This window comes from Anarhichas minor, unplaced genomic scaffold, assembly GCF_050575085.1.
Source record: "Anarhichas minor isolate MPS153535 unplaced genomic scaffold, ASM5057508v1 ptg000007l, whole genome shotgun sequence".
In the NCBI taxonomy this organism is placed as follows: domain Eukaryota; kingdom Metazoa; phylum Chordata; class Actinopteri; order Perciformes; family Anarhichadidae; genus Anarhichas; species Anarhichas minor.
Genome location: NW_027466453.1, coordinates 15468301 through 15491877, shown reverse-complemented (window position 1 = coordinate 15491877; position 23577 = coordinate 15468301). Strand labels below are relative to the sequence as shown.

At 43.4% G+C, this 23577-nt stretch overlaps 1 protein-coding gene across 2 annotated transcripts in view; it reads right to left on the bottom strand.

Annotated features, from left to right (window-relative positions):
• Positions 1-6194: 6194 nt before the first annotated feature.
• Positions 6195-23577, bottom strand: part of LOC142944904 (septin-9-like) — a 77129-nt gene continuing 59746 nt past the window's right edge. For both annotated transcript variants that reach the window (XM_076086101.1, XM_076086102.1), the window contains 9 exons: positions 14408-14617; positions 12767-12895; positions 12249-12330; positions 11858-11995; positions 10075-10192; positions 8744-8839; positions 8496-8592; positions 7787-7838; positions 6195-7599 (listed from right to left, as the gene is read on the bottom strand). In XM_076086101.1, the coding sequence (XP_075942216.1) occupies positions 7458-7599; positions 7787-7838; positions 8496-8592; positions 8744-8839; positions 10075-10192; positions 11858-11995; positions 12249-12330; positions 12767-12895; positions 14408-14617 (1064 nt within the window). In that variant the 3' untranslated portion in view covers positions 6195-7457. The remainder of the gene's footprint in view (positions 7600-7786; positions 7839-8495; positions 8593-8743; positions 8840-10074; positions 10193-11857; positions 11996-12248; positions 12331-12766; positions 12896-14407; positions 14618-23577) is intronic.

Below are 23577 nucleotides of genomic sequence, written 5' to 3'. Positions count from 1 at the left end.
CTCGATGGCAGGAAACGAGTAAGGAAGTGTAAATATTCACAACCCATAGACACATGCACACACAGAGCTTCCAGTCATAATAGATAAATCTAATTTCATGTGGGAGGCCCACCCCTATAATGTCATTACAGCACAAACTAGACTGTTGGTGTGTATGTGTGCGTCTTTGCATGTGTTTGTGTTTGAGTGAAGGATACCATCTGTCAAATGCTATTGGCTGCTGAGGCCGGCTGGCTCTAATCCATTTGTTTCTGCAGTGTGTAGATTAGCACCAGGTTAATGGATAGTCTGCCAACCTGGCACCTACACACCCACACACACACACACACACACACACACGTTTTGGTAATACCATTAAGACAATCAAGGTTCAATAAAGGATGCGGTTTCATAGAGAGGGACACCTTGAACATCCTCGAGGAAACAACAAGACAAAGAGTCAAATGAGTAGATGGAGATAAAAATGTGAAAAACAGGAGAGAGAAGGAGCGAGTGCTGAAATCATCTTTCACAGACGGGCTTGTCATCTCCACGGTGCATAACATCCAAGTTTCCATGCAGGTGCACAGGGATGGGGACGTGTGTGTGTGTGTGTGTGTGTGTGTGTGTGTGTGTGTGTGTGTGTGTGTGTGTGTGCGCGTCCGCACGAGCATAAAAGAAAGCAAGAGCGAAAGATACCAGAAAGTCTGTAAGAAAGTAAAGCTAACCCTTAAATCATTACAGACCAGAGTTAAACATTCTGAGTGGCTCCAAATACTGTACACAATGTATATTCATCAGAGGTTTAATATAAAATCTGATTATGCTTCGTCCCTCCTTCACACAGATCCAACCTGTGTCTTGCTTATCTAAGGAGGTAAGCTAAGCAGCTCAACAGAGTGACGTTAGAATGAAATAACAGTCTAATTCTGCTTTTTTTAAAAGGTAAATCTGCCACAGTTGACATTGCAAATGCAGAGCTTGACAGGTGTGTTGAGGAACAGTTATTGGGGGGGGCGAGATTTGTCAATTGTAATCCAGGCAGTTGCTGGTGCAGTGCGTGTCCACATGACCTCTAATTATGAGGAATAATACCCTGCTGATAATGATTTAAGTGCACATGGTGTTTCTGTCACACATCCCTTTCTCTTGTCTGCTGAACAGTGGGTGTCTAAATATATCACTCCTTAAATGACAGTCGCCGATCAATAGCTGTCCACCCACCTCTCCCAGAGGAATGACAGCAAACAGAAACGCTTTTGGTAACTGTATAGCGGGCTCAAATCTCACAGCTGCACATGGAAACTTAAAAAAAAAAAAAAAGAATAGTTCCACATCATATTGTACACCAGGCCCGACAATATTGAACACATCAGAGCGGAGACAGAGACGGTGTAGACCGAGGGGCTGTGGAGACGAAGTGAAGGCGGAGGATCAGTAGAGCAGCACAGAGTGAATTTACAGAGTCAACATTTCTCCTCTAATAAAGAGCACGTTCCTCCTCTGCCGCTCACTGCAGGCTTAGAGAGTCTGGCTTTATTGGTTCATATCTGACTGACTGACTGCAGCCACAGGGGGAAGTGTGTGTCTATATGTGTGTGTGTGTGTGTGGTCAGCATTCACACAATATTAAACCCTCACTATATCAAACCTTTCATGGAAAAGAAAAGAGACAAGTTGATGGAGAGAGCGCAAATGCCCCGAGGACAGATGTGCATGGCAATAAAGTTGACTTTTTCTGGTAATCGTATGTCATATTTGATATAATAAGAGCCAAGGAGGTTAAACTGGCTTTGTTTAAGGGTAAGACTTAAGGAATCACTCCTTTATTATCTCAAGGGACTTCCTGCCATGAGATTTGTTTAATTAGGCAGGTATAGGAGGCTTTGTGAGCGGTTTATCAAGTCAGCAAACTTGACTATTACAACCAATAGGGAAATAAAAAAGGAAACACCTGCTGCCCTGTTTGTCCTCAGTGTCTCTGTGGACGTCTGATGGCAGTTCCACAACCTGGGGGACAAAAAGATAGGACAGACAATCAACTAGGACTTGATCTTAAAGCTCTGTGGCAGCACCTATACATTGTTGTCAGTTTTGAGGTCAATAGTTGGAAATTAAACGGGGAGGGGGGGGGGGGGGGGGGGGGGGCTTCTTTGCCTCAGTGCTTCTCTCCTCTCCTGAGGCTCAGTTTGCCATCATTCTTCCCGTCACATTCTCCTCTCCTGCATTCTTTTTCTTCATGCCGATCTACTTTTTGCAATTATCAGCATCCGAGTGGAGGAGGTGCCGTTTCTGGGTAATTGCAGCATGCCTCAGTGAGTGTGTGTGGACTTTTTTATGTACGTCTGTATGGTCCATCTAAGCATTCACACCTCCCTCCTGTGTATCACCACTGAAAGAGATGCACAACCATGGGGAAAATGTATTTCTTATGCCATGAATCTCCTCTCCATCCCGCTTTCTACCTCTTAACCTCCATTACTATTCACCTGCAGTCTCACCTGGCTGCATACATCAAACTGGCTTTAAAAGCCTCTTTTCCAGAGAGATGGCTGGCTTTATTCACCCCATCTCCGATGAAATTTGCAGGCTGTCAGGAGACTTGAGCAGGAAAGTCAAAAACCAATCTGGCAAGCATGTCCTTGCTACAGGAGCACATTTAGGATTTTCCCCAGGCACCAACACACTGATTGGATCTTTTGGTGCGAGGTAGTCCTGCATGCAGATGATCTACACAAACACACAAAACTACAGATGAGCTAACCAAAGACAAACCGGGCCTTGCAGCATTCAGTTCTAAAAATTCCTAAACCTCCGTAAAAACCAGTGCAGAAACCATCGACACAATTATGGGAAGTATTGACTTTCTCACTTCACTGCGGAGACGACTTCTGTTAACAGAAAGGAAATTCCCCAGTAACACACACACACACACACACACACACCATTCCAATCTCTCTTTTTTTCATTTCTCTCCTCATTCTGTGTCATTTGTCTGTCCCCCTTCTCTCACCCCATCCCCTTCTTTCTTCACATGCATTTTTATCTCTTTTGCTCGGTTCACCCCAAACTCCCTCTCATCCATCAACTCTGTTGGTCGGGTCTTGGCGGTGTGCCACCATCATATCTCAGCCACCCATCCTCTCATATCTTTCAGGAGTCATCTCTGAAGCCCATCCCTTTGGTGCTCCAGATGGATCACCTATGCTAAAAATGACTAAAAACTCTTTATCGCAAAAACTGCTTTGGATAAAACGGTCCTCATGTCAAGTTGAGGGCAGCGGAAGAGACTAAGACCAACATTCACAAAGCTTACAGATTCCAGACAGACAAACCTTCTACACATGCGTGCACAGTTCAAAGCACATATACACACATTCACCGCTCGCATTCATTTCCATTACAGCAGCATAAGGGTTGACATATATCTGCGACTAGTTTAATTACTCACAGTAATTAGCCAGAGGCAGGAGCTACCAACGATGCTCTTCTCTCTCTTCCTCTGTCTGGATCTCTGTGTGTGTGTCAACCAGCATGCCAGTGTTTTATAAAGAGCAGAACACGCCTGCATTGTTATATTATGACCGGTGACTGGCATCACGTATACCGCTTGAAGAGTTTATGCCCACAATGAAGTGACCGTTTAAACCCCGTATCTTGCCTTTTATTAACCCCCCCCCCAGTCCTGATTTCTTTTGTTTTTCCAGTCCTCACCCACACAATGTTTTGGAATTTTTTTTATTCCCATCCCACATCAAAGCAATCCAAGCAAACCCACTCCTCTCTGTTCAGTCAGCTAATTGAATTTCCATCCGACTTTTAATTAACAGCAGGGCCGATTTGCATAAAGTCAGATAATTTGCATATGGTTGACAGCCCCTCCCCCCTACGTGTCTGGCACAGAGCCAAGGGAAGGGGTGGAAACTGACATCGGCGAGAGAGGAATAAGGAGGGAGGAAGACACGGATGGAGGAGGAGAAGGTGAGGTGTCTGCCAACAAAGGAGAAGAGAAACAGCAGATGGGGGAAGGAGGAGACAAATGGGGGCAAACAAGAACTCATGCCATGAAATGGGGGAGTCAGACGTGCACACACACAGCTACACACACGCACAAACAAACGCACAACATGATCACCGTGTGCATGCACACACGGCATCACACTGGCACAAATATCTCCACAGATTTAGCAATCAAGTTAGCTAATTAAAAAATCAAAAAAAAAAAAAAAAATGAACGCGATGCATGCTAAATAGTTATACTCATCTTACAAACAGGTGTTAATCGGTGGCACGATGGCTCTATGCAGATGAGCTGGGTGGATAACAAGATATGGCAATGAGGTGCAATGCAACGCATTTGTCGACCAACATCATGGCAACTTCATAGAGGGGGACGCTGCATGTGGACGACATGCACTCATGTAAGTGTACATACACATACTAAACTATAGGCTGACTTTTGTATTAGATAAGGAAAGTCACTTCCAAGGACACTCCTCCCCAAAATATACTGACAGTATAACCACTACATTAGGTTGAGTATTCGTCAAAATGCTTCCTGTCCAGAGGGCTCGCTGGGCTCCGATAGGTCCCATCCATCACGCTGTGCCAACTTTGACCAATAAGCATGCCCTCATCTATTAATACCTGTCCAATAATGCCTGGTGGAGTGATCGGTCATGTCTATCTAGCAATATTGTGCAACGGTGGATCACATACTTTAATCTGCAGTGCAATCTGGCAGCAGAGTGGCAAAGCTGTCAAGGTGTCACTAACCATTAAATCAGCTGGCATGGTGCAATCTGGAGCATGTACACACCTTTACTGTGTAAACTCTGTGTACAACTCAATGTTCACTCAAGCAGGACTATCACCACAAGCTACATAACAATAAAACCTGAAATACAACTACAGCTCTACATGCGCTTGTACACAAACACGCAGCCTGTAAAGAAACTCACGGGTTCGTTCTCCGTCTGAGCCGCCAGACTTCATTAGTATACAGGAAGAAGGCAGCTCATTAAGGAATGTCATTAAGGCAAGCGGTGTAGCGCTGGGTGGCTGCCAACAGGACGACTGCTGGGTGGCATGAAGGGAGGGGACGAGCCTCGGCCGGCGAGAGTTGAGATGCAGCTGCTTCTCTCTTGTTCCCGGGGGAGATGGGAGGGAGAGAGTTGTAGAAAAGGAGTCAGAGAATGTGGGGGTCTCAACTTATGAGTTGAGGTTATAGGGGTTTGCTGGAGGGTTGGGGGTTGTGGGCGTTGCAGGCGTGTGCCATCTTAATACTGCAGAAGACGGGGTGCGGCAGACGCCATTTTGAGGAGCGATGCAGCGAGTCGCCATTTTGAAGCGCATGGGGAACATGTGAATTGATAAAAGACGAACATCACATCATACAAACATCTGAGCCATAGTTTACATTTTGGCCCTCAGAGACGCTGATTGAGAACTTATCAAGTCAGATAACTGCATTAACTTTGCTGCAACAATTTAATGTCAGATAAGCAACTGATATTCTACATTTCACCAAACCTTCCGTTTCTCTCACATTCACAAAGTGGATTTAGCTCCGTCTTTTTGTTCCCAGCATGTGAAGAAACCATCACTTTGTTTTGCATCTCAGTTTTGTGTACATCCAAAATCAAGCATGAGGTTCTTTAAATTAATGAGACATGAAAAACACTGCGATTGTAGTCGTTTTTTACTTGACGTCAGCCGTTAGCTCCGTCTACATTCTGCTGCTGCTCCAGTGCCTCAGGACGCTGACGTCTGCACATCCTCACACCGATCCGAGGCCTTGTCTGGAGCTCAGGACTCGTCTTCTCCCTTTCTAAAAAAGGAGGAAAACACACACTTATGCATTCGAGTAATTAGTGCTAATCAGCCATGCACTTACCTAGCAGGCGGCCATATTGATTTCAGAGGCTAATCAAGGAAAAAGCCTAATGACATGGCAATTAAAATGCTTCAGAACGTGAATTACACATGCAATTAAATGCTATGGGGGATCCAGTGTAGTAGAAAATGATCTAAAGTGTGGTCTTCTGCAGTCAGAGCTGATGAAAGAGTCTATTTGTTCATCTTAAGCTACTCTGCAGGCCGGGTCTGTACATGCATCTATTGGGGGGGGGGGGGGAAGCGGTTCATACAGTCGTTTAAAAAGGGAAAATGTACATTATTGCAATGGTAATATTTAAAAAAAATCATCCAAGAAATTATATATTTACAACTTTAATCTTTATTTCTTTAAAATAAGATAAAAGACAATGTGCTATTATCAATAATACAAGTACAAAAAAATGTATGAGAACACAGAAGAATACACAGCACAGAGCATGACAGTGACAGCTTTTAGGGAAACATATATGGTTCAAACTGATAAAGATCCGTGGTATATCATGAGAAATAGACAAAAAAAGTGGGCTGGTCAATGGAAGACTGGAGATAAACAAGCAAAAGATTGAAAAATAACCAAATGTAGTCAACTTGGCACCAACAAACCTGCTCTCTTTCCAGTTTCAGCCAAAATGCTAGAAAACATTCTCCAATAAATAAGGCACTACAATGGGCCCGAAAGCAAGTATGTGTTTGAGTGTGTGTATCTGTGTGTGCGTGTGTGAATAATCTGATTAAGTGGACCACAACTGATGATAAACTTTCACATTTTATATCATGCATAAATACTTGTTCATCTTAAAATCACTCTTAAGATATTTCTATTAATAAACAATGACATTAAAGGGAATTTAGAAGGACGCCAACGTACCGACATCCATATTTAACATTTAACAAACAGTTAAAGCAAAACACAGCTTGTGACAAAAAAGAAACAAACAAATGATGTGCTGGTCGATAACCTTTTTATGTTTACCTCGGGTGAGGGAGCTGACTGACGCTGCATCACACAGACAGACAGGTATGACTGTATGTGCGTCGCATGTCGGCATGCTTGTCAATGGCAGACAATGTAGTGATCAAGTGCAACACTGAATTATAAGCACTGCTAAAAAAACATCAAACTTAGAAGAAAAAGTTGAGGATTATAACACGTTACTGGTTAAGGCAACTCTGACAATGAAAGATATTAAGTGTAAGTCGTTTCTGTTTGGCAGATGCCTTAATGTTTGGCACCACAAAGAAAAACCAAGAAAGTTAACCGTAAGATCTGGAAGCAGGTAAAATCTAGATGCAGCCCATGAAGAAGAATCCAACATCTCTTCACTCTCTTTGTCAGCGACAGTTGAGACGATAGTGTTTTATTCATGAGGCAATAAACTGACATGAACAGTCCATTCAGCCGCCGACAGTCACTGAAAATAAAGTCCCTCTGGCAGGCGTTTAAGTTTCTATCCCACCTGTGAGATGGAGATGGATGGAGTGGAGGGCTGGAGTGGTGGAAGACTGTCAATGATGGTCAAAGTCTCATAGCAAATGAATTACACCCAGTTGAGGGTCAACTGCAGTCAGGCAGCTGGCGTCTACATCTCGTGGGCGGCAAGACGATGTTCTGGCACACCGTTGGCATGAGCCACCACCGTGTTGTTCTCATTGAGGCGCCTCACACGGTACATTTCATAGTGGATGCTGCTGGTGATGTCCTTAATGTTCTGCATATGGGTCCTGGAAGAAACATACACACCCATTAGAAACCAGTAGAAGAGATGGACACACCTCAAAACCTCTTTATGGAATAACCATATCAAACGCAAATTATTACATTTCATAAAACACACACTGACACAAGGCTGCATGAAAACAGAAACATTCAAGACTAAGACAAAATGATATGGAGACAAAATTCCCTCACCTGATGAGGAGATCCCGTAAATAGGCAAACTCACAGTGGGCTATGTTCTCAACTGAAGGAGACAGAAAAGAGTTATCAGAAATAACTGAAAGTGAGCTAATGCACACAAAAAGGACAGCATGACAGTTGTGAGGTAAGCTTAGGTGCTATTACATGTTCCTAAACAGTCCACTAGGTGGAATCAGTGATCTCAGTGTGACGTCCCTGTAGACCAAGAGCTGCTGTTTGTTGTCTCAACACTCAAATGCCCTCAGCCATTGCAGAACTCTGTAGAGTCCTCCTGAAGAGATAAGCTTGTATGCGTGTGTGTGTGTGTGTGTGTGTGTATAAATTTGAGTAAAATGTACGTATATCCTATGAGAGCATCCACAGTGTATCCTTTGTGGTACAAAGGGGGGTGTGTGTGTGGGGGGGGGCGCCAAGCAAACACATCAGACCTCTTCAGACAGACTGCGTCTGCTAGAGGCCTGAACCAGCTGTATGGCACACGACACCAGTCTGCACACTGAATGGAGCATTGTTTCATTGACTGACTGTCTCAGTGAGGTCTTTACCAGACTCCCTTTTGTCTTTTCTTCTCAACAAAACCCCCTCTGGGTTAGTCATGTACACACTGAGGTATTCTGTACTGGAAGTGTCTCTTCCAAACAATTTAAATAAGGAGAACAAAAAAGTGAAATAGGAAAGAAGAGGGGAGAGAGAGTAATACCTTCAATGGTTCCCCACTTGGTCTTCCTCCCCAGCAGCCTCCTGCCATTGACCTGGTACTCCTGGTCGCTGCCCACCACAGCAAATGGGATCATCTCCTGCTCACAGGTTAAGTATCAACAGACAACGGAGTCAGAAATTATTCATTTTAAGTACATTAAAAATGACTGAATGGTTTCAGGATGGCAGATAATAGACTCGCAACTCCTGCCACATGTATGTGTAATTGCTTTGAAAGTTTTCGCTCACCCTGATCTTCTCGTTGATCATTCTGTCCTCGGCATCCTCGTCAAATTCCTTCTGAGGGTACACGTCGATCCCGTTGGCTCGCAGCTCTTCCCTGATCTGGTGAGAGCATGTTCAAACATGAACGGTTAAGTTCACATTACAGGGATTAATGCTCAATTACATTTCTGTTGACATTCATGTTTGAAGTGACCCATACCCGACATCAGTGTGAACAGATGTCTGCCCTGAAATGTCTCACATGCAACCAAAAACGTCACACACGAGGGGGATTGCCCAGTATCTCGAAAATACACACTGGAGTTGTTGAAGTCTAGGGACTGTCAACATATTGTTTGATTTAACAGATCTGGGTTCCCCATTACAAAGATGATACTCCTAAATCAAAACATATGACTTTGCATGACTGGATGTGTAACGTTACTGCTCGATAGGGTGAGCGATCTGCACAATGAAGTACGACTTGGAAAAACACACATGAATTCCAATATGACCGTTTGCATGACCAGCGACTGGATTTAGGACCACATATGAAAATGGCCCAGATCTGGTTGGAAAAAATCGGATGCAAAAGATCACATCTGTGTCACTTGAGAATCACGGATTAGGGCCTTGTGATGTGAACATAGCCAAAGAGAAACACAACAAACTTTGAACGCACTACAGATTTGAAAGGATACAAACTAAGGCCTTTAATTGCAGGAGTAATTAGACGGACATGCTTGATGCAGTCTTGAGAGACATCAAACAAATGTACCTTAATCTGGCAGTATTAACACTAATCTGCCTTCTAATCTACTCCAAAGGTTTGGGCTTAGTGGTTAATCGCTGTCTGTATACAAACAAAACAGAAAACCTCACAAGATGTGCACACACCAGGTCTGCCATGCACCGACACAAGCAAACACAAGCACACAAGCATGCACACATAAACCAGGGGGTTTATGCCGCTAATGAGAGGAGGGGAAATCCTGAGATCCTTGCAGACTGCCAATAAAAACATACAAATGAACGGCTGCAGCCTTATTAACCGCGTAGAGGAAGTGTAGAACGTAAAGGGTAAAGAAAGAGACGGATGCTCTTGAGTCGAGCCATGTTTTGTGACTGTCTAGAGAGCGAGGGGAGAGTGCAACTACAGGAACTTATCTCTGGTTACTGCTCCACAAACATGGAAAAATGCACGCATGAAGAGGGAGAAGAAGAAAAAAAAGAGCATGTTTCTAGATTGCAGATTAATGGCAGAAAAAAGAAAGATAAAGACATTTTAGATACAGTAAAACAGAAATCTATTAAAAGAATAAACAAAAGAGGAAATGGCACCAGAAAAATGTTACCTTCTTTTTGAAGAAGTCCCTCTCCTCCAGGGTGAGTGTGTCGGCCTTGGCGATGACTGGGACAATGTTGACCACCTTACTGAGACGTCTCATGAATTCTACATCAAGAGGCCGCAGACTGAGACGGGGAGAGACAAGAAAACAAGAAAGATGACATGAGTTGTAACACAGAACTCCTCCACCAGGGGGCAGGTGTTCCCAATAATTCTCCCAGATGGAGGAACTCCTGTACCTAACAACACAGAGTATTAACAGTTCAAACTGTTGACCTAATCATACTTTATACGTGTGAACATCTATTTGATGAGGTTGAAAGGAGTTGTGGTCAGTTTGAGTGGCCCCCAGTTTGACAAAAGCATCTGCATGTGGTTATGGTAGAGGATGCTGGCCTGGTTAACAACACTTTGACAAAGACCAGCTATTGTTAACAAGGAGTCTCATGCACTTATGCAAGAGCACGCTCAGAAAAAGACAAAAGTGCAAAATTGATTGCATGCTCCCAGACACCCACACAGACTGTGTGTCTCTCTCGTCCTTCCTTCCTCTCTCCCATTAGACTTTTTAAGGCAATCCTTGAGCAGCTGCTGGCCAGCCCATGTGACATCTGCAGAGTTGGATCAACATGAAACCTTGCTGGATGGGGCGCGGAGACAGGGGGCCTTTTCACACCAGCCCCCTGCCAGAGTAAAGACAGGTCCATGACACAAAAATGAATAGAGGTGCAGCACATGAATAGTGCTGATGATCAACGGTGTGCGTGTGTGTCTTTGTGCGTGTGCTCAAACGAGGGTGACAATCCACAGCTGCCTTCAACATTTTCCCCAAGACCGGCCGCAGCGCTCGACTGGAGTAACACAAAAGCAAAGGCTATAACATGCTCTGTGAAAATATTACTTGATGGACACATGAGACTGTTTGTACTCTGCCCCTAATTTCTTCTGCTGGTATACGCCAACCCCCTGAGCTCCGAACAGCGAGGCGCTGAACCAACAGTGTGGAGAGAGACGGCAGTTTATGCAGTTCGATCAGAGCCAGATGTGCGTCTCTGTAATAGATCCAGGGAGTGAAACTCGGGACATTGTGCTGCTGCAGGGCCTGGCGAGAGCAGCCCATCTTTCCTGTGTGTGTGTGTGTGTGGTGGTGTTCTGGGATATGTTGCATCGTGCTGCGGAAATGTGTGTGGGCGTGTGTGTGTGTGTGTTCAATATGAGGGGTAAGAAATGTTTCACATTGCCTCACCAAGAAGCTTGAGAACAAACAAAGAAAGTCTGTATCTTTATATGATCTGTCAGCACATGCTCAACGGCTGCATCTCGTCGTCGATTAGTTGATGCTCACTGTTACTGCCAGTGGCAGTTGTTGAAGTTTCAGGTTTTTTGTGATTCTTTTCTCAGCTAAGGATCAATTTGCAATGCGTCAGGAAACGCAGCAATACGCCAACAAAGGCAGGGAAGAAGAAGACTACGAGCTAGTGAACAGGAATGTTGACGATGCAAGGTCCGAAATATGTTTGCAAATAGTTTATAAGGAAGGAAATGCATTCAACGCTTTTGTTAGACCTGAAAGATCTCAATGTGATTTAATGAGTGAAGCTCCACAGTACACCGTTAGGATAAGTTAGCAAGCTGCTGGCGGTAGCTTCATCTATAATGTTCATACATTAGTGGTTTCAATCTGAAAGTGAACAAGTGTATTCGCCAAAATGTTTTTCTTTCAAAGCGTCCATCACCTCGTGTGTTGTGCTCTCATGTCTACATTTAACCATGTTTGCGTGTGTCCTTACCAGTGTCCGGTCGGGGGGATGAAGTATATGCAGCAGTGGACTCTGGAGTCTGGAATCCTTTTCTTCCTGTTGATGTTGATCTCCTCCTGCAGGTACGCCTCGTACTGGTCATTAATGAACTTCATGATGGGCTGCCAGCTAGTCCATGGTGAGGGAACGATGAGGGAGGAGTGGAAAGGGAAGAGATGAGGAAAAGAGGAAGCAACACCGAGGTAAAAAGAGGAAAAGAAGGAGAAGGTGTAGATGGGTAAAACGAGGAAAGAGGAGGAAGATAAGGATATAGAGAGGCAGAGGACAGGAAAAGTAAGGAGAAAGGGAGGGGCATCTGGTTAGACACAATTGAAATACTTCACTATGTCGTCAATGCAATGATGGTAAAATAGTAGCGTACCAGTTCTCATTGTTGATCTGGTCTCCAAAACCTGGTGTGTCAATGACTGTCAGCTTCATTCTCACTCCCTTCTCCTCGATGTCTGCACACACAGAAATATACTTTAATGTCAAAAACACTTTGTACTTTTAACTACTACTTAACCACGCACTAGAGATGCAAAATAAATGTAGCATGATTCTGCAACTGCACAGCTGCCAAATTAGAAAATGGGCTGGTTTTATGAGGCTGAGAATACAGTTTAATCAAAGGTTGTTTCATCCAAGATTACAGTAATTAAAGAAAATTACAATTAGACAAAAGTAGAGTGAAATAAGGATAAGGTACTGTAAATGTTTGGAGCGACTACACGAGCAGTATGTAAGAGAAAAGTGTAAACACAGAGGGAAAGAGAAAAACAACTTAGTGGCAGAGAATGAGATGAGTGGATTTTGGCAAACAGATGACAGAAAAACACAAATAAACAGGTAAAAAAGAAGGGACAGAGAGAAGAGCTGAGGGGTTCAAGAGGGCCATACCATGACTGATGGACTTTATTTCGATTGTTTTGGGGATCTTCTCCTGGGCTGTAGCCAGCACCGACTTACGGCTGACTTTAGACTTGAACAGCGTGTTCATCAGAGTAGACTTTCCCAGGCCACTCTGTCCTGTAAGCAAAAACACAGTCAGAGAGGCAGACAGTGAGACAGATACACACACTGCAACATTGGTGCCATAAAAAACCCAAGCAAGACCCATTATTTGGACAGTTGGGACGACTCCACGCTGTCAGTTGACAGTGACGAGCTGCAGGTGTACGCCAGCACTAACACTGTCAGAAAAGCCATTAGGACACATGACTTCAACCCAAACACACCATCAATAAGACACATCGGATCCGTGGTAAAACAGTTTTTAGTCTAAAAAAAAACAACAATCAGAAGGCTTGGATTATTGTGCACTAAGCCACCAGAAATAAAGAATCCCCCTTCAGACCTGTTGTAAATACTACCTTCAGTTTTTAATTCTGGGTGAGACTGAGCCAGAAAAGAATGGATGTAAATATGAAAAACTACAACCTTCATTCATAATATTTGCACACACATTTAATCTATACAAATGCATGAATGGTTGTCGTTTTCTTGGAAAGGACATGACAATACTGTGAGTCTTGAAGTTCACGTTGCAGTTAGCTGATAAAAGGCTCCCCAAATGGAGGAGATTAATCGAGGTCGACTTTAGTGTAGAAGAAGCAGCAAGACTCACTCTAGACTCTCCGAGTCATCATAAACTGTTTGTTGATATGGATGGGACCCTCTGTGACTCCTGCACACACCATGCTAACATCACCACGGGTTAATGAAGAGGAGTTTAGAGGGGCCCACTGGGCAGCGAACATTCACAGTTCAACTTCAAGTTAAGTCAACATGGAGACCTTTACTGATTTATGGAGACAAACTCAGACACAGTCACATGGATCTGTACAACCGGTATGGAAGCCAACAGCTGCATTCCGTCCTGCACGGCTCCCCTTTCTTAAAGTGGCGGTACATAACGTCACCTAAACATGGAAACCAAGTTTGTTCCGTTTTGTTTACCATTGCCTCCAAAACTTTATTTAAATCAGTCTCAAGCCTGAGACTGCTTCTAAAACAAACTTCTTTTTAATGAGAGGATGAAACACAAGACCAACCGGCGCGACATCATCCAGAGGAGACGTACAGTAGGGAGGCTGTGTGGGTTTGTCTAGTGTTGAGGTGTGTATGTGTAATTAGCTCCTGTTTTAAAAGGTGTCTGATCACAGTGATGAGGGCTTAGTGAGAAAGTGTTTTAAGTGGCTGCTTATTAAAATAAAGTTTGAGGCCTCCATCTTCTGCCATGATTAGAGAGAAAACTGCATCATACTTGAATTACAAGACACATTTTAGTACAGCTGACTGACGATGTTTTGAGACACATGTTTAAGTGTAATGGTAACGAGTTGATACCAAAAAAAATGTGAAATTGACTTTAGAGTCTGCACTTGATGACAAGGCTCACAGAATGAGAAAGAAAAAAAGTATTTCTGTGACTAAAAAGCGACCTTTTCAGTGTGCAGTACGTAGAACATTCATTCTCGCTCAAACTAAATCTGGAGGATATGACTGAAACATTAGCTGGTGAGCACATGCGCTACTTACCCACAACCATGATGTTGAGCTCAAAACCCTGCTTCATGGCCTTCCTCCTCATCTGCTCCAGAATAGCGTCAATGCCCACGTAACTGAAGTCCACCCCGGGGCCGCCGGCCTTCTCCCCGTACGGCCCCCCCACTGCTGGGGCCACCATAGCATCAGGCACCACCGCCTCAGACATGGCACTGCTGCTGTAGCTGGGAATCACCTCGGGCCCTGGTTTGAAAGAGAGAGAGAGATGGTTAGAGGGAATGAGATGAGGTGTGATAAGAGGGGATTAAGGGTGTGAAGGGAATGAGGGTGGATAGAAGTGGCAGATAAATGAAGAATCTAAGATTCTATGAAAACACCTGTTGAATAAGGAACAACTTATTGTACTAAACTGCCAAGATGCACAAAAACCTAAAGCAATACTAGATTTTGGGAAAAAAAAAAACCTTATTGGCAGGGAGTTTGGTGAGAGGATCAATGTCACCTCACTGCTGAAGGGAGGAAGTTATTAATGGTCACAGCCAAAATTGGTAAAAAAAAAACTCTGGAAAACTGCAAATTGATGCTTTTAGACTTTGTTTTTTGTGTGTATTAATCAAGTAAGATATAAAGTGTTAATAAACAGTGAGCCTCAGATGACTTGCTGGTCGGTGGATTTTATTACCTTTGGACAGAGTCGGGCTAGCTGTTTCCTCCTGGTTCAAGTCTTTGTGCTAAGCGAAGTGGCTCCTGGCTGTAGCCTTATATTTAATATAAGAATTATGTCGGATTTTCTCATCTAACTTTTCAAAAGAAAGCAAATAAGTGTATTTCACAAAATGCTGCTCATCAGTGCTTTGGATGCACCTGTTGCAAGACTGTAGTGGAAGTGACGGCTGAATCTGGTTAGTTGTTTTAGCTTGCTTTTTATTCTAACACACACACACACCTGTTAAAAAACACCTCACTTTCAAACAGCGGGAGAGGCTGGTCTCATGGTCTCAACAGAAAACTTTAAGAAAATATACTCTGTAGAATTAAAGTACTTTGCACTTGGCAGGAGGTTATCCCTGCAGTTTGTTTTGATAATGATTAGCTTAATGTCCTCCTGTGGAATGCCTTCGGACATGTGTCCAATTGTAAGACAAATATTAAACTTTTAACATGCTCACCGAGGTCTGTTGACACCGTTAACGGCCTCCAATATGCATGCAGAAAGTGGCTGAACCATGACAATATGTTAAGTCAGCGTAGGTGTGTATGGACAGTACTTCATGTAGCTGCTCCCCCCCACAAGGCCTCCCTTCCCCTCGCTCTCCACAGTACTGTGTTACTGTCCTGTTAATGTGAGAGTGGAAAAGAGGGAGGCTGAAACCTGATCCGCTCACCCAGTTAGCCCTGGTCTCTCTCACACACAGAGCGAGAGAGTACATGCTTGCGTTTGTGCATTTAAACACAGTGGACGCCATGACACCGCTCACACACACAGCCTTTCCTCCATTTGATCACATAGCTGACCTACAGGCATGCACATGAAATCGCGCGGACCGTCAGCTGCTGCCAAGAATTAAACAGCTATTGGCTTCCAGCTCAGACACAAATTTCACTTCACAACACTTGGTCTGTCACAAGGAGACGAAGTCCAGACGACTAGCCAGTTCACTCGCACTACTCGGGGAAATTAAATCAACAGGGAATGACAAGTAGAAAGTCCACACACTTCAAAACCTGGCACTGCATTGATTAATGGAAGAAATTCAGTGAAGAATAACACCACTGTGGAAACTCAACAGTGGTTCGTATTCAACGTTGAGTCTTGCTTTTCTAATGTGTTCCATTGTGTGTGTGTGTGTGTGTGTGTGTGTGTGTGTGTGTGTGTGTGTGCGTGCGCGCACATATGTCCCAGAGACCCACCTATGGAAGCAGCTCTCCTGGCCTCATTCACCACTTCCCCATCCTGTTCCAGCAGTCAGTCAGCAACTTACTGCGACTTACTGCCCTCCACCTCCCACATTCCCGTACCTCTGCTCGTGCCTTTTCTCTCTCAGCCTCACCCTTTTCTCTCTCCACACACTGATAATGTCCAATCTCTCTCATCTTCATTTTCCCCTCTCCACTCCATCTCTTGGCTTTCTTTTGTCTCTCCTGTCGACTCCCCCGTCTTCTTTTAGTCTGACATTACATCTTCGCCTTCTTTCTCCCTCCCACAGCTCATCTGGCTTTTATCTTTGACATTTCATTTGTTCTCCCTTTTCTAAACTCTCCTGAAGTCACTGCTTTTACTGCCTTTATCTCTACCTCGCAAAACCCATTTCTTTTTATCCTCTGCTGGCCACTTTTCATGTCAAGCTCCCTCGCTGCCCTGCCAACACTTCTCTGATAGCTATGTGCTGTAAACAGAGATGTTGGCCAGGGGCTAGCTCACTTTGACAGGCAAGCATGCGACAACTGAGCCTCACCTGAGGCGGGATGCCAGCAAAGCATCAAAGGGAATGGACATGAAATGAATGGGGTTAACAGACACTTGAGATAAAGTATCAGCCCCGGAGTGCTCAAATATCACCAAAAGCAGCTAAACCTGCAAAACACTAAAATAAAATAACCCTCCTTCTTCTCTGTTAATACGACACAATGTCAGAGACATCTCAAAGCTGAAACAATGTTTTATTTTACAATTTGAATGCAAAACATTCAACTGTTCTAGTTTCTCAATTGTAAGAATTAGCTGCATTTCTTTTTGATAGTGAACTGAACATCTTTGGACCTAAAGTCCAGGGTGATGTCTTCAACAACTGTTGAAGACATCACCCTGGACTTTAGGTAAACGTGATGAACATGGCTCAGTACAGGGTACTGCGAACAATACCACCCACATCTATTGTATTACCAAGCTGTTCTGTTTCACAAATAGTAAGCACACACACCGATCTCCCAGTGTGGGTGGAAAAACTTCTAAAGCCACCAAAACACAGAGTGAATGGAGGCGAGACAGAACGATGTCCGTGTATCCTGCATCTCAACGAGCTGGTTACCCAGACAGAAGCAGCAAGACTCTTCAGACCATCGTTAACCGTCTTTCATGAGGACACGCCGCCAGTTTGCCCGAGCCAAAGTAGAGTCAAACACTGTCAAAGACTTGGCAAACATACAACACACACTGAAGAACACAAAGTGCCGGAGCATTACTATGGGAAACACAGCTCTACCCAACAATGGAAATCAATCACCTTCATTACAGGTAGTAAACCGTTTCAGACCTATGTCGTCAATTTCAGTAAACTACAAACCCAACAAGTGAAGCTTACCGTGTCAATTCTGCCGTTTTGAGTAAAAACCAGGCAGGTGAAGGCCTCAGGAATAGTGAAACATCTGGATAAACTGACCATTTATCAGACCGAGGCATTCATACCTGCAGCTCTTCCATGATGCGCTTCCAAAGTGCTGTAGACCTTTAATGGTTCTTAGCCAGTAAAAAGAGGTGTCAGGAGACAGCAGGTTGGAGCATGACCTTACAAATGACATCTGACCTCTACATGATCAATGTCTGGCCCTGGTGGCAAATGGAGACATTTAAGATAAGCTACCTACAAAGATCAATAAGGGATTGAAAAGGATTTAGATTGGATAAAAGGCTATCAAACCCAATGTAATCGTCCTACCATCCCCCACAGCAACCCTGCAGAACTGCTCCTCCTTTACGAGTCAACAAGGGAGCTCAAAAGCAAACAGTGTTTAGTGACAATAACTTTATCACCGGAGGCCCAATAAAATGGCCTTTAAATTAAACCTCAAGACCTCGTAACATATCAGGGAAATGCCGGTCTGATCCGACCACACCCACACAGTCCTAATAGCAGATTAGCTTTGTTAGAGTTAAATTCTAGTAAATAACAGCTAGGAGTATTTGTTCCAAAACTTTGATTTATATTGTTGAGCTATAAATTATAAATAAAGGATTTTCCTTTGAGTCTGTAAGAAAGCCAAATTAATTTTAGAAATTGGAAAGCATAAAAATGACTCACTGGACTTCCTGTGATCCTGTTTTCAATTACAGGCACTAAAGAACATTTTGGGTTTTTTTCTTGCTTCCAGCAGCATCAGATTACTTTGCTTTCTGTAAACATGGCCGACAGTCTCCTATAGCACAAAAGCATTTTGGAGGGGAGAACAGAGGAGACACGAGAACAATGAGGAGAAAGTCAAAGCAGCAAGAAAAGATGTAGTCAAGAAGAGGAAGGAGTGCGGGGATAAGCATGAGATAAAGAGAAGAAGCTAAAAGGAAAAGGACTATTGAGTAGGGGGAGGTAAACTAGATAAGGCCAGGAAAAAAAGAGGACAGAGGAAGGAGTTTGGAATGAAGGAGGAGGAGGGGAGGAAACAGGGAAAAGGAGAGTAGCATTTGTGATTTATGATTTATTCCACTTTTGGGTCATTCCTCACTAACTACACAGAGGCCTTCAAGCAGGGACGTAGTTAAACATGTCTCTTTACGTTGCCTTTTTAAAGAAAAGAAGACCATAGAAGAACTGTGCCTGTGACTGTGTTGTCTATGTTTAGTGGAGATGTGGTCAAAACCACTGAGCCTCAGCTGTCCTGGGTGTTGATCTTGACAGCATGGCAAGCAGGTCAGAGTCATGTTCCCAGTTTAGTTTAAAAAAATAAAAAATAAAAAGTGGCGCTGAGGTTGTACCCTCTATGACAAACCAGTGGTTTGACCCTCTGTACAAACAGACTTAAAATCACAAGAGAGGAATCCAGAGAAAAAAAAAAAAAAAAAAAAGGACTGGAAACTTGGACCGAGAGAAGCTCATATGCAGGAGAGTGATTCACTCAAAGACAACTCTTTAAAACTGATAAGTCTTTGTTTAGACATTTATAGGACTGTGTGAAAAGAGCAAGTAGAAAGTACCACCTATTTTATTCCATTTCTATGAGCCATGATACACCCTCATGTTTTCTTTAGCTGGAGAGTACTGTTAACACTTTCAGGATGACTCGTCACGATGCAATATTGTTTACACCCATTATTAGGGACACACAGTTGGCCATTGCTGTGGTTTGTTTTAATTACTGTAATACTACTAATCAAGACATTAAGAGCGCAATTACTTTGAAGGTGAAGTTTTTGTGGCTGACCGCAGTACAGGTCCTCCACCGTTCATAATCCCTTAAAGTGGGGAGGTGGCTTGAGCTCACTTATTATCATGCCAAGCCATTCCACTACTTTGTCTTGAGCTCCATGTCAAACACAGGTTACCGTACTAATCCACCAAATGGGTCGTTTGCATCTTTGCTCTGGTCTAAAATCTGTATGGGTCTTCTTTGAAAACAGCTGCTCCTCTTGTCCTTTATTTACATTCCCAGACTGGACAAAGAAGCTCTGCATCTCGTCTCATCTTAATGTTTGTTTTGACGGTGACTCAGATGCTTCTCCAGAAGTTTGTGGGCTGCTGCAAATCTTATTCAATGTGATTAAATCAAGAAAAGGTTTCTGTCAGGCCTTTCAAATTTGATTTCCCCCTAAGAGGAAGAGATGGTACAAACACAATTGAGGAAAGAATAAAGTGCATGAGGCCATTAAATTACTTTGAACTGGGGTTTCAACCACATGGCCCAGGGGAGGAATATAAACACATACATACACCCAAACACTTTGTCCCACCCTCTGACAGTGAATCTCTTAATAAAAAGGAGGAAATTGGAGTGGTAGCAGTCCAAACATGGTCTGTTGTGTAATTAAAATCGCAGTGTTTGTGCAGCAAGGCCCAGTTCCCAGAGTCTTACTTGTTCGGCTCTCTGGAGAAATCTGCCCTTTGACCCCTGCAGGGTCCCAGTCGCTCATCGTGTCACCTGGGACTGGACACCGAGTGTGTATCCGTCATATATGCGATACGCTTTCCTCTATTCCTAACGTGTGATGTCATGTGTACACTATACACAGTATTTTGTACGCATGTTTGTAAGGGCATACATGATAACTACTTGTCACCTTCTAAGTCTTAATCATGGATCTTTCGGTCTACAAAACCCAGGTTTTATTCAGTCAGTGCAAACGTTACTTTGCAGACGTTTGAGAAATGTTGGTAAACTGCAGTAATGACAGTAGAAGACCACAGGTTCGTCTAGACTGCCAGAGGAATGTGTTCAGCCTCCACACGGTGGTTGTGCACAACAGAGAGCTGTTGTCTTTTTAGGCTCTTTAACGGCCTCCTCACGAGAAAAGGGTTCTTGAACTGCAACAAAGTGCACTTTGCATGCTTTAATCCATGTATTATGAAAAACAAGAGTGCTTAACCTTTACGGACCAACTCCCGACTCAAAGGCTCATTTATTTAATTTCTAACTCAACATCTACATTTAAGGAAAGCAATTCCACCGAACTACGACATTCCTGCAATTGACAGAATTTTTAAGCGTTACAAAACAATATTTTAGCCCAAAGCAACTGCTAAACATTAACCCCCAAGTATGTTTACACAAAAGCTAACAGAGTCAGGAAGTTGCCAAATTTCCGAGGCTCTTTGAAAACTGGCTGAATAATAACTTAGCTAGCTATTATCTGCTAGCTGCTCACTGACGGGAGCTGTTGAAATCATTAGCCAGGCTGTGGTAGCTAGCCAGTGTAGTTCTTAATCTTAGTGAGCGGGTCAAAGTGTATCAGTGAAATGCTTGGCTGACAGCAAGCGTAGGTCTACGGGGCCAGAGGGCTCAGGAATCCGACCTCTGTCCTCACACAGACCTCACATCAGCGACAACAGTCACAAGATGTGAAACTCTAATCAAACAAGATTCTCGCATTCAGCTGTACGTCGGTATGCAGCGGAACATGAGACAGCAATTATTATTATTTTTTAATTATTAATATCAGTATATTTAAACATTCAGACTCTATTCCTCTAGAAATATTTCCACATCATATAATACTCAGAGGTGAGGTGTCAGTAAAAGGCACGGCGGGTGTTCAGTTACACCTGGGGCAACCTATGGTAAATGTGAAAAGGCCCATTGTTGTTACTGAAAGCAGTGTGATAACATCAGCTCTTACACCGGTTCCGAAGAAAAAAAAAAAAGCTGGAGTCATTTAACGCCTGCTAACAAAAAGGGCGCATTCTCTCAATTTAAGAGGTCAACTTTATTTATTTCAATGTTAAGACGAGGAGTCTTAAGGTCTCCAAGACTCCTAAACAATGTGTTTGTGTATGTGCACGGACACATATCTATTGTTCTATTGACAACACAACAAGCAGGAATCCGTAGGCTCTTTGACACACTTCACAATCAGTATGTGTGTGTGTGTGTGTGAGACATAAAGCCCGTCACTCTGGTCCTCTCCAGGCCTCAGCAGTATTATTTATAGACTGTGACTGACCCACATACAAAGCTCAAGAGTACAATGGAAGACATTACTTCAGAAGACCCAACTACTGACGATGATTATTTGCTCAGTCCCGATACGAGTTCGACATGATTTCCTGTTCTGACATTTGACAAAGTGTGATTCCATTTTCATTCAGTTCTTATTTTCTACCATTTGCAAAGCAGGTTAGATATGAGTCAATTATGATGGCCTCCTCATCACTGATATTGGTACTTCACCGTTATAGCATCATAATAAATGTCTTTAATGTCCGATCTTCACACACACTTGATGTGGAAGGTTTACTACTATCGGTTCATACAGTCTTACAGTCAGTGTTTGGAATTTTTAAATAGAACATGGCCTCTAAAACATAATTATAGATTTTGCTGACATTACTCACTGCTCAGAGATTAAGTCCTACACTTAAAATAGTTAAGGACTGTTGCCGTTACTACATTACAGTATGTCCTGATTCACAGCTGATCTTTTTGTGACAGACGAGGGGCGGTAAAGGTTCCGTTTCCTGAACGTCAACGGAATGAAAACAGTTTGTTTCTGTATGCCAAAATGTTTTAAAAGTTAAGCGACAACTGAAGCAAAACCTTTACACCTCTCTTTTTACAACCCATACTTATACTAAACACAACATGCATGCATCCATGCACATCCACACATACTAAACGTGATATTCTGAGACTGTGCAGCATGTCGAGCTACAGAGACAAAACCTTATCAATTTTACGCGAAGAGAGCTCCGGTTACATGCACGGGATATTTTGCATTTCATAGTTATGATGCTGAATTCCACAACAGAAACATAATCTTACTGCACTGACTTATTGGCTGACTCAAGCATACACGGACAGACAAAGACATTCAAGATACAGAAGGTAACGATGACCTTTTCAGCGTCCCATCAAACACTGGTGAAAGGCCACTGTCTGTTCTCGCCTGGCAATGCACAGGGGCCACAACAGAGCTCCTTTCAACAGCTGTGTGTGTGTGTGTGTGTGTCTCAAAGTCTTTGTGTGTGCATGCTTGTGAGGCAAAACAGAGGCGGGTGACTCTCTTAAAAGGTGAAGGGTGGTTGCTGTTTTCCATCGGTTTGATGTTATCAGAGAGCAATGCCTTTTATTCCTCAGGTCAATGCTAGGCAACGAAGCCCGGGTGATACAATGCAGCGGCTCAACTCCTTCCTCCTGCTGCCACATCGCCAGTTAGCCAAAAGCTCACACAATCACATTTAAACACAGACAGAGAGGCTAATCACAAAAGTTGACGTGAAAAAAAATAGCTTGAAAGAGAAACTGTTTGGGGCGAACAAAGAAGCTCAAAAGAACAAGGAATTTGAATATCCTTTGATTTCGGTCAAAATTTGATACATAGCGTTTCCCACTAAACAGGAATAAGGACCACTTTTTACTGATTATCATTAAATAAGATGATTCCTTCACTGTACTTTCTAAAGCAGAAACTAAACTTAATTCCCTTCTGCACTCTGTGGACCCTCCTAACCACAAGTGTGGAGCTGACCTTTCACTTTGACACACACACACACACACACACACACACACACACACACACACACACACACACACACACACACACACACACACACACACACACACACACACACACACACACACACACACACACACACACACACACACACACACACACACACACACACACACACACACACACACACACACACACCACGTCCAGTGTGTGGACAACGTCGGGAGGGAGGAGACATGAAGAAACAGAAAAGTGAATTTAAACAGAGTAGGGGCTGAAACATGATGGAGCATCACTCTGTAAACATACATACAGACTGAATACAAAG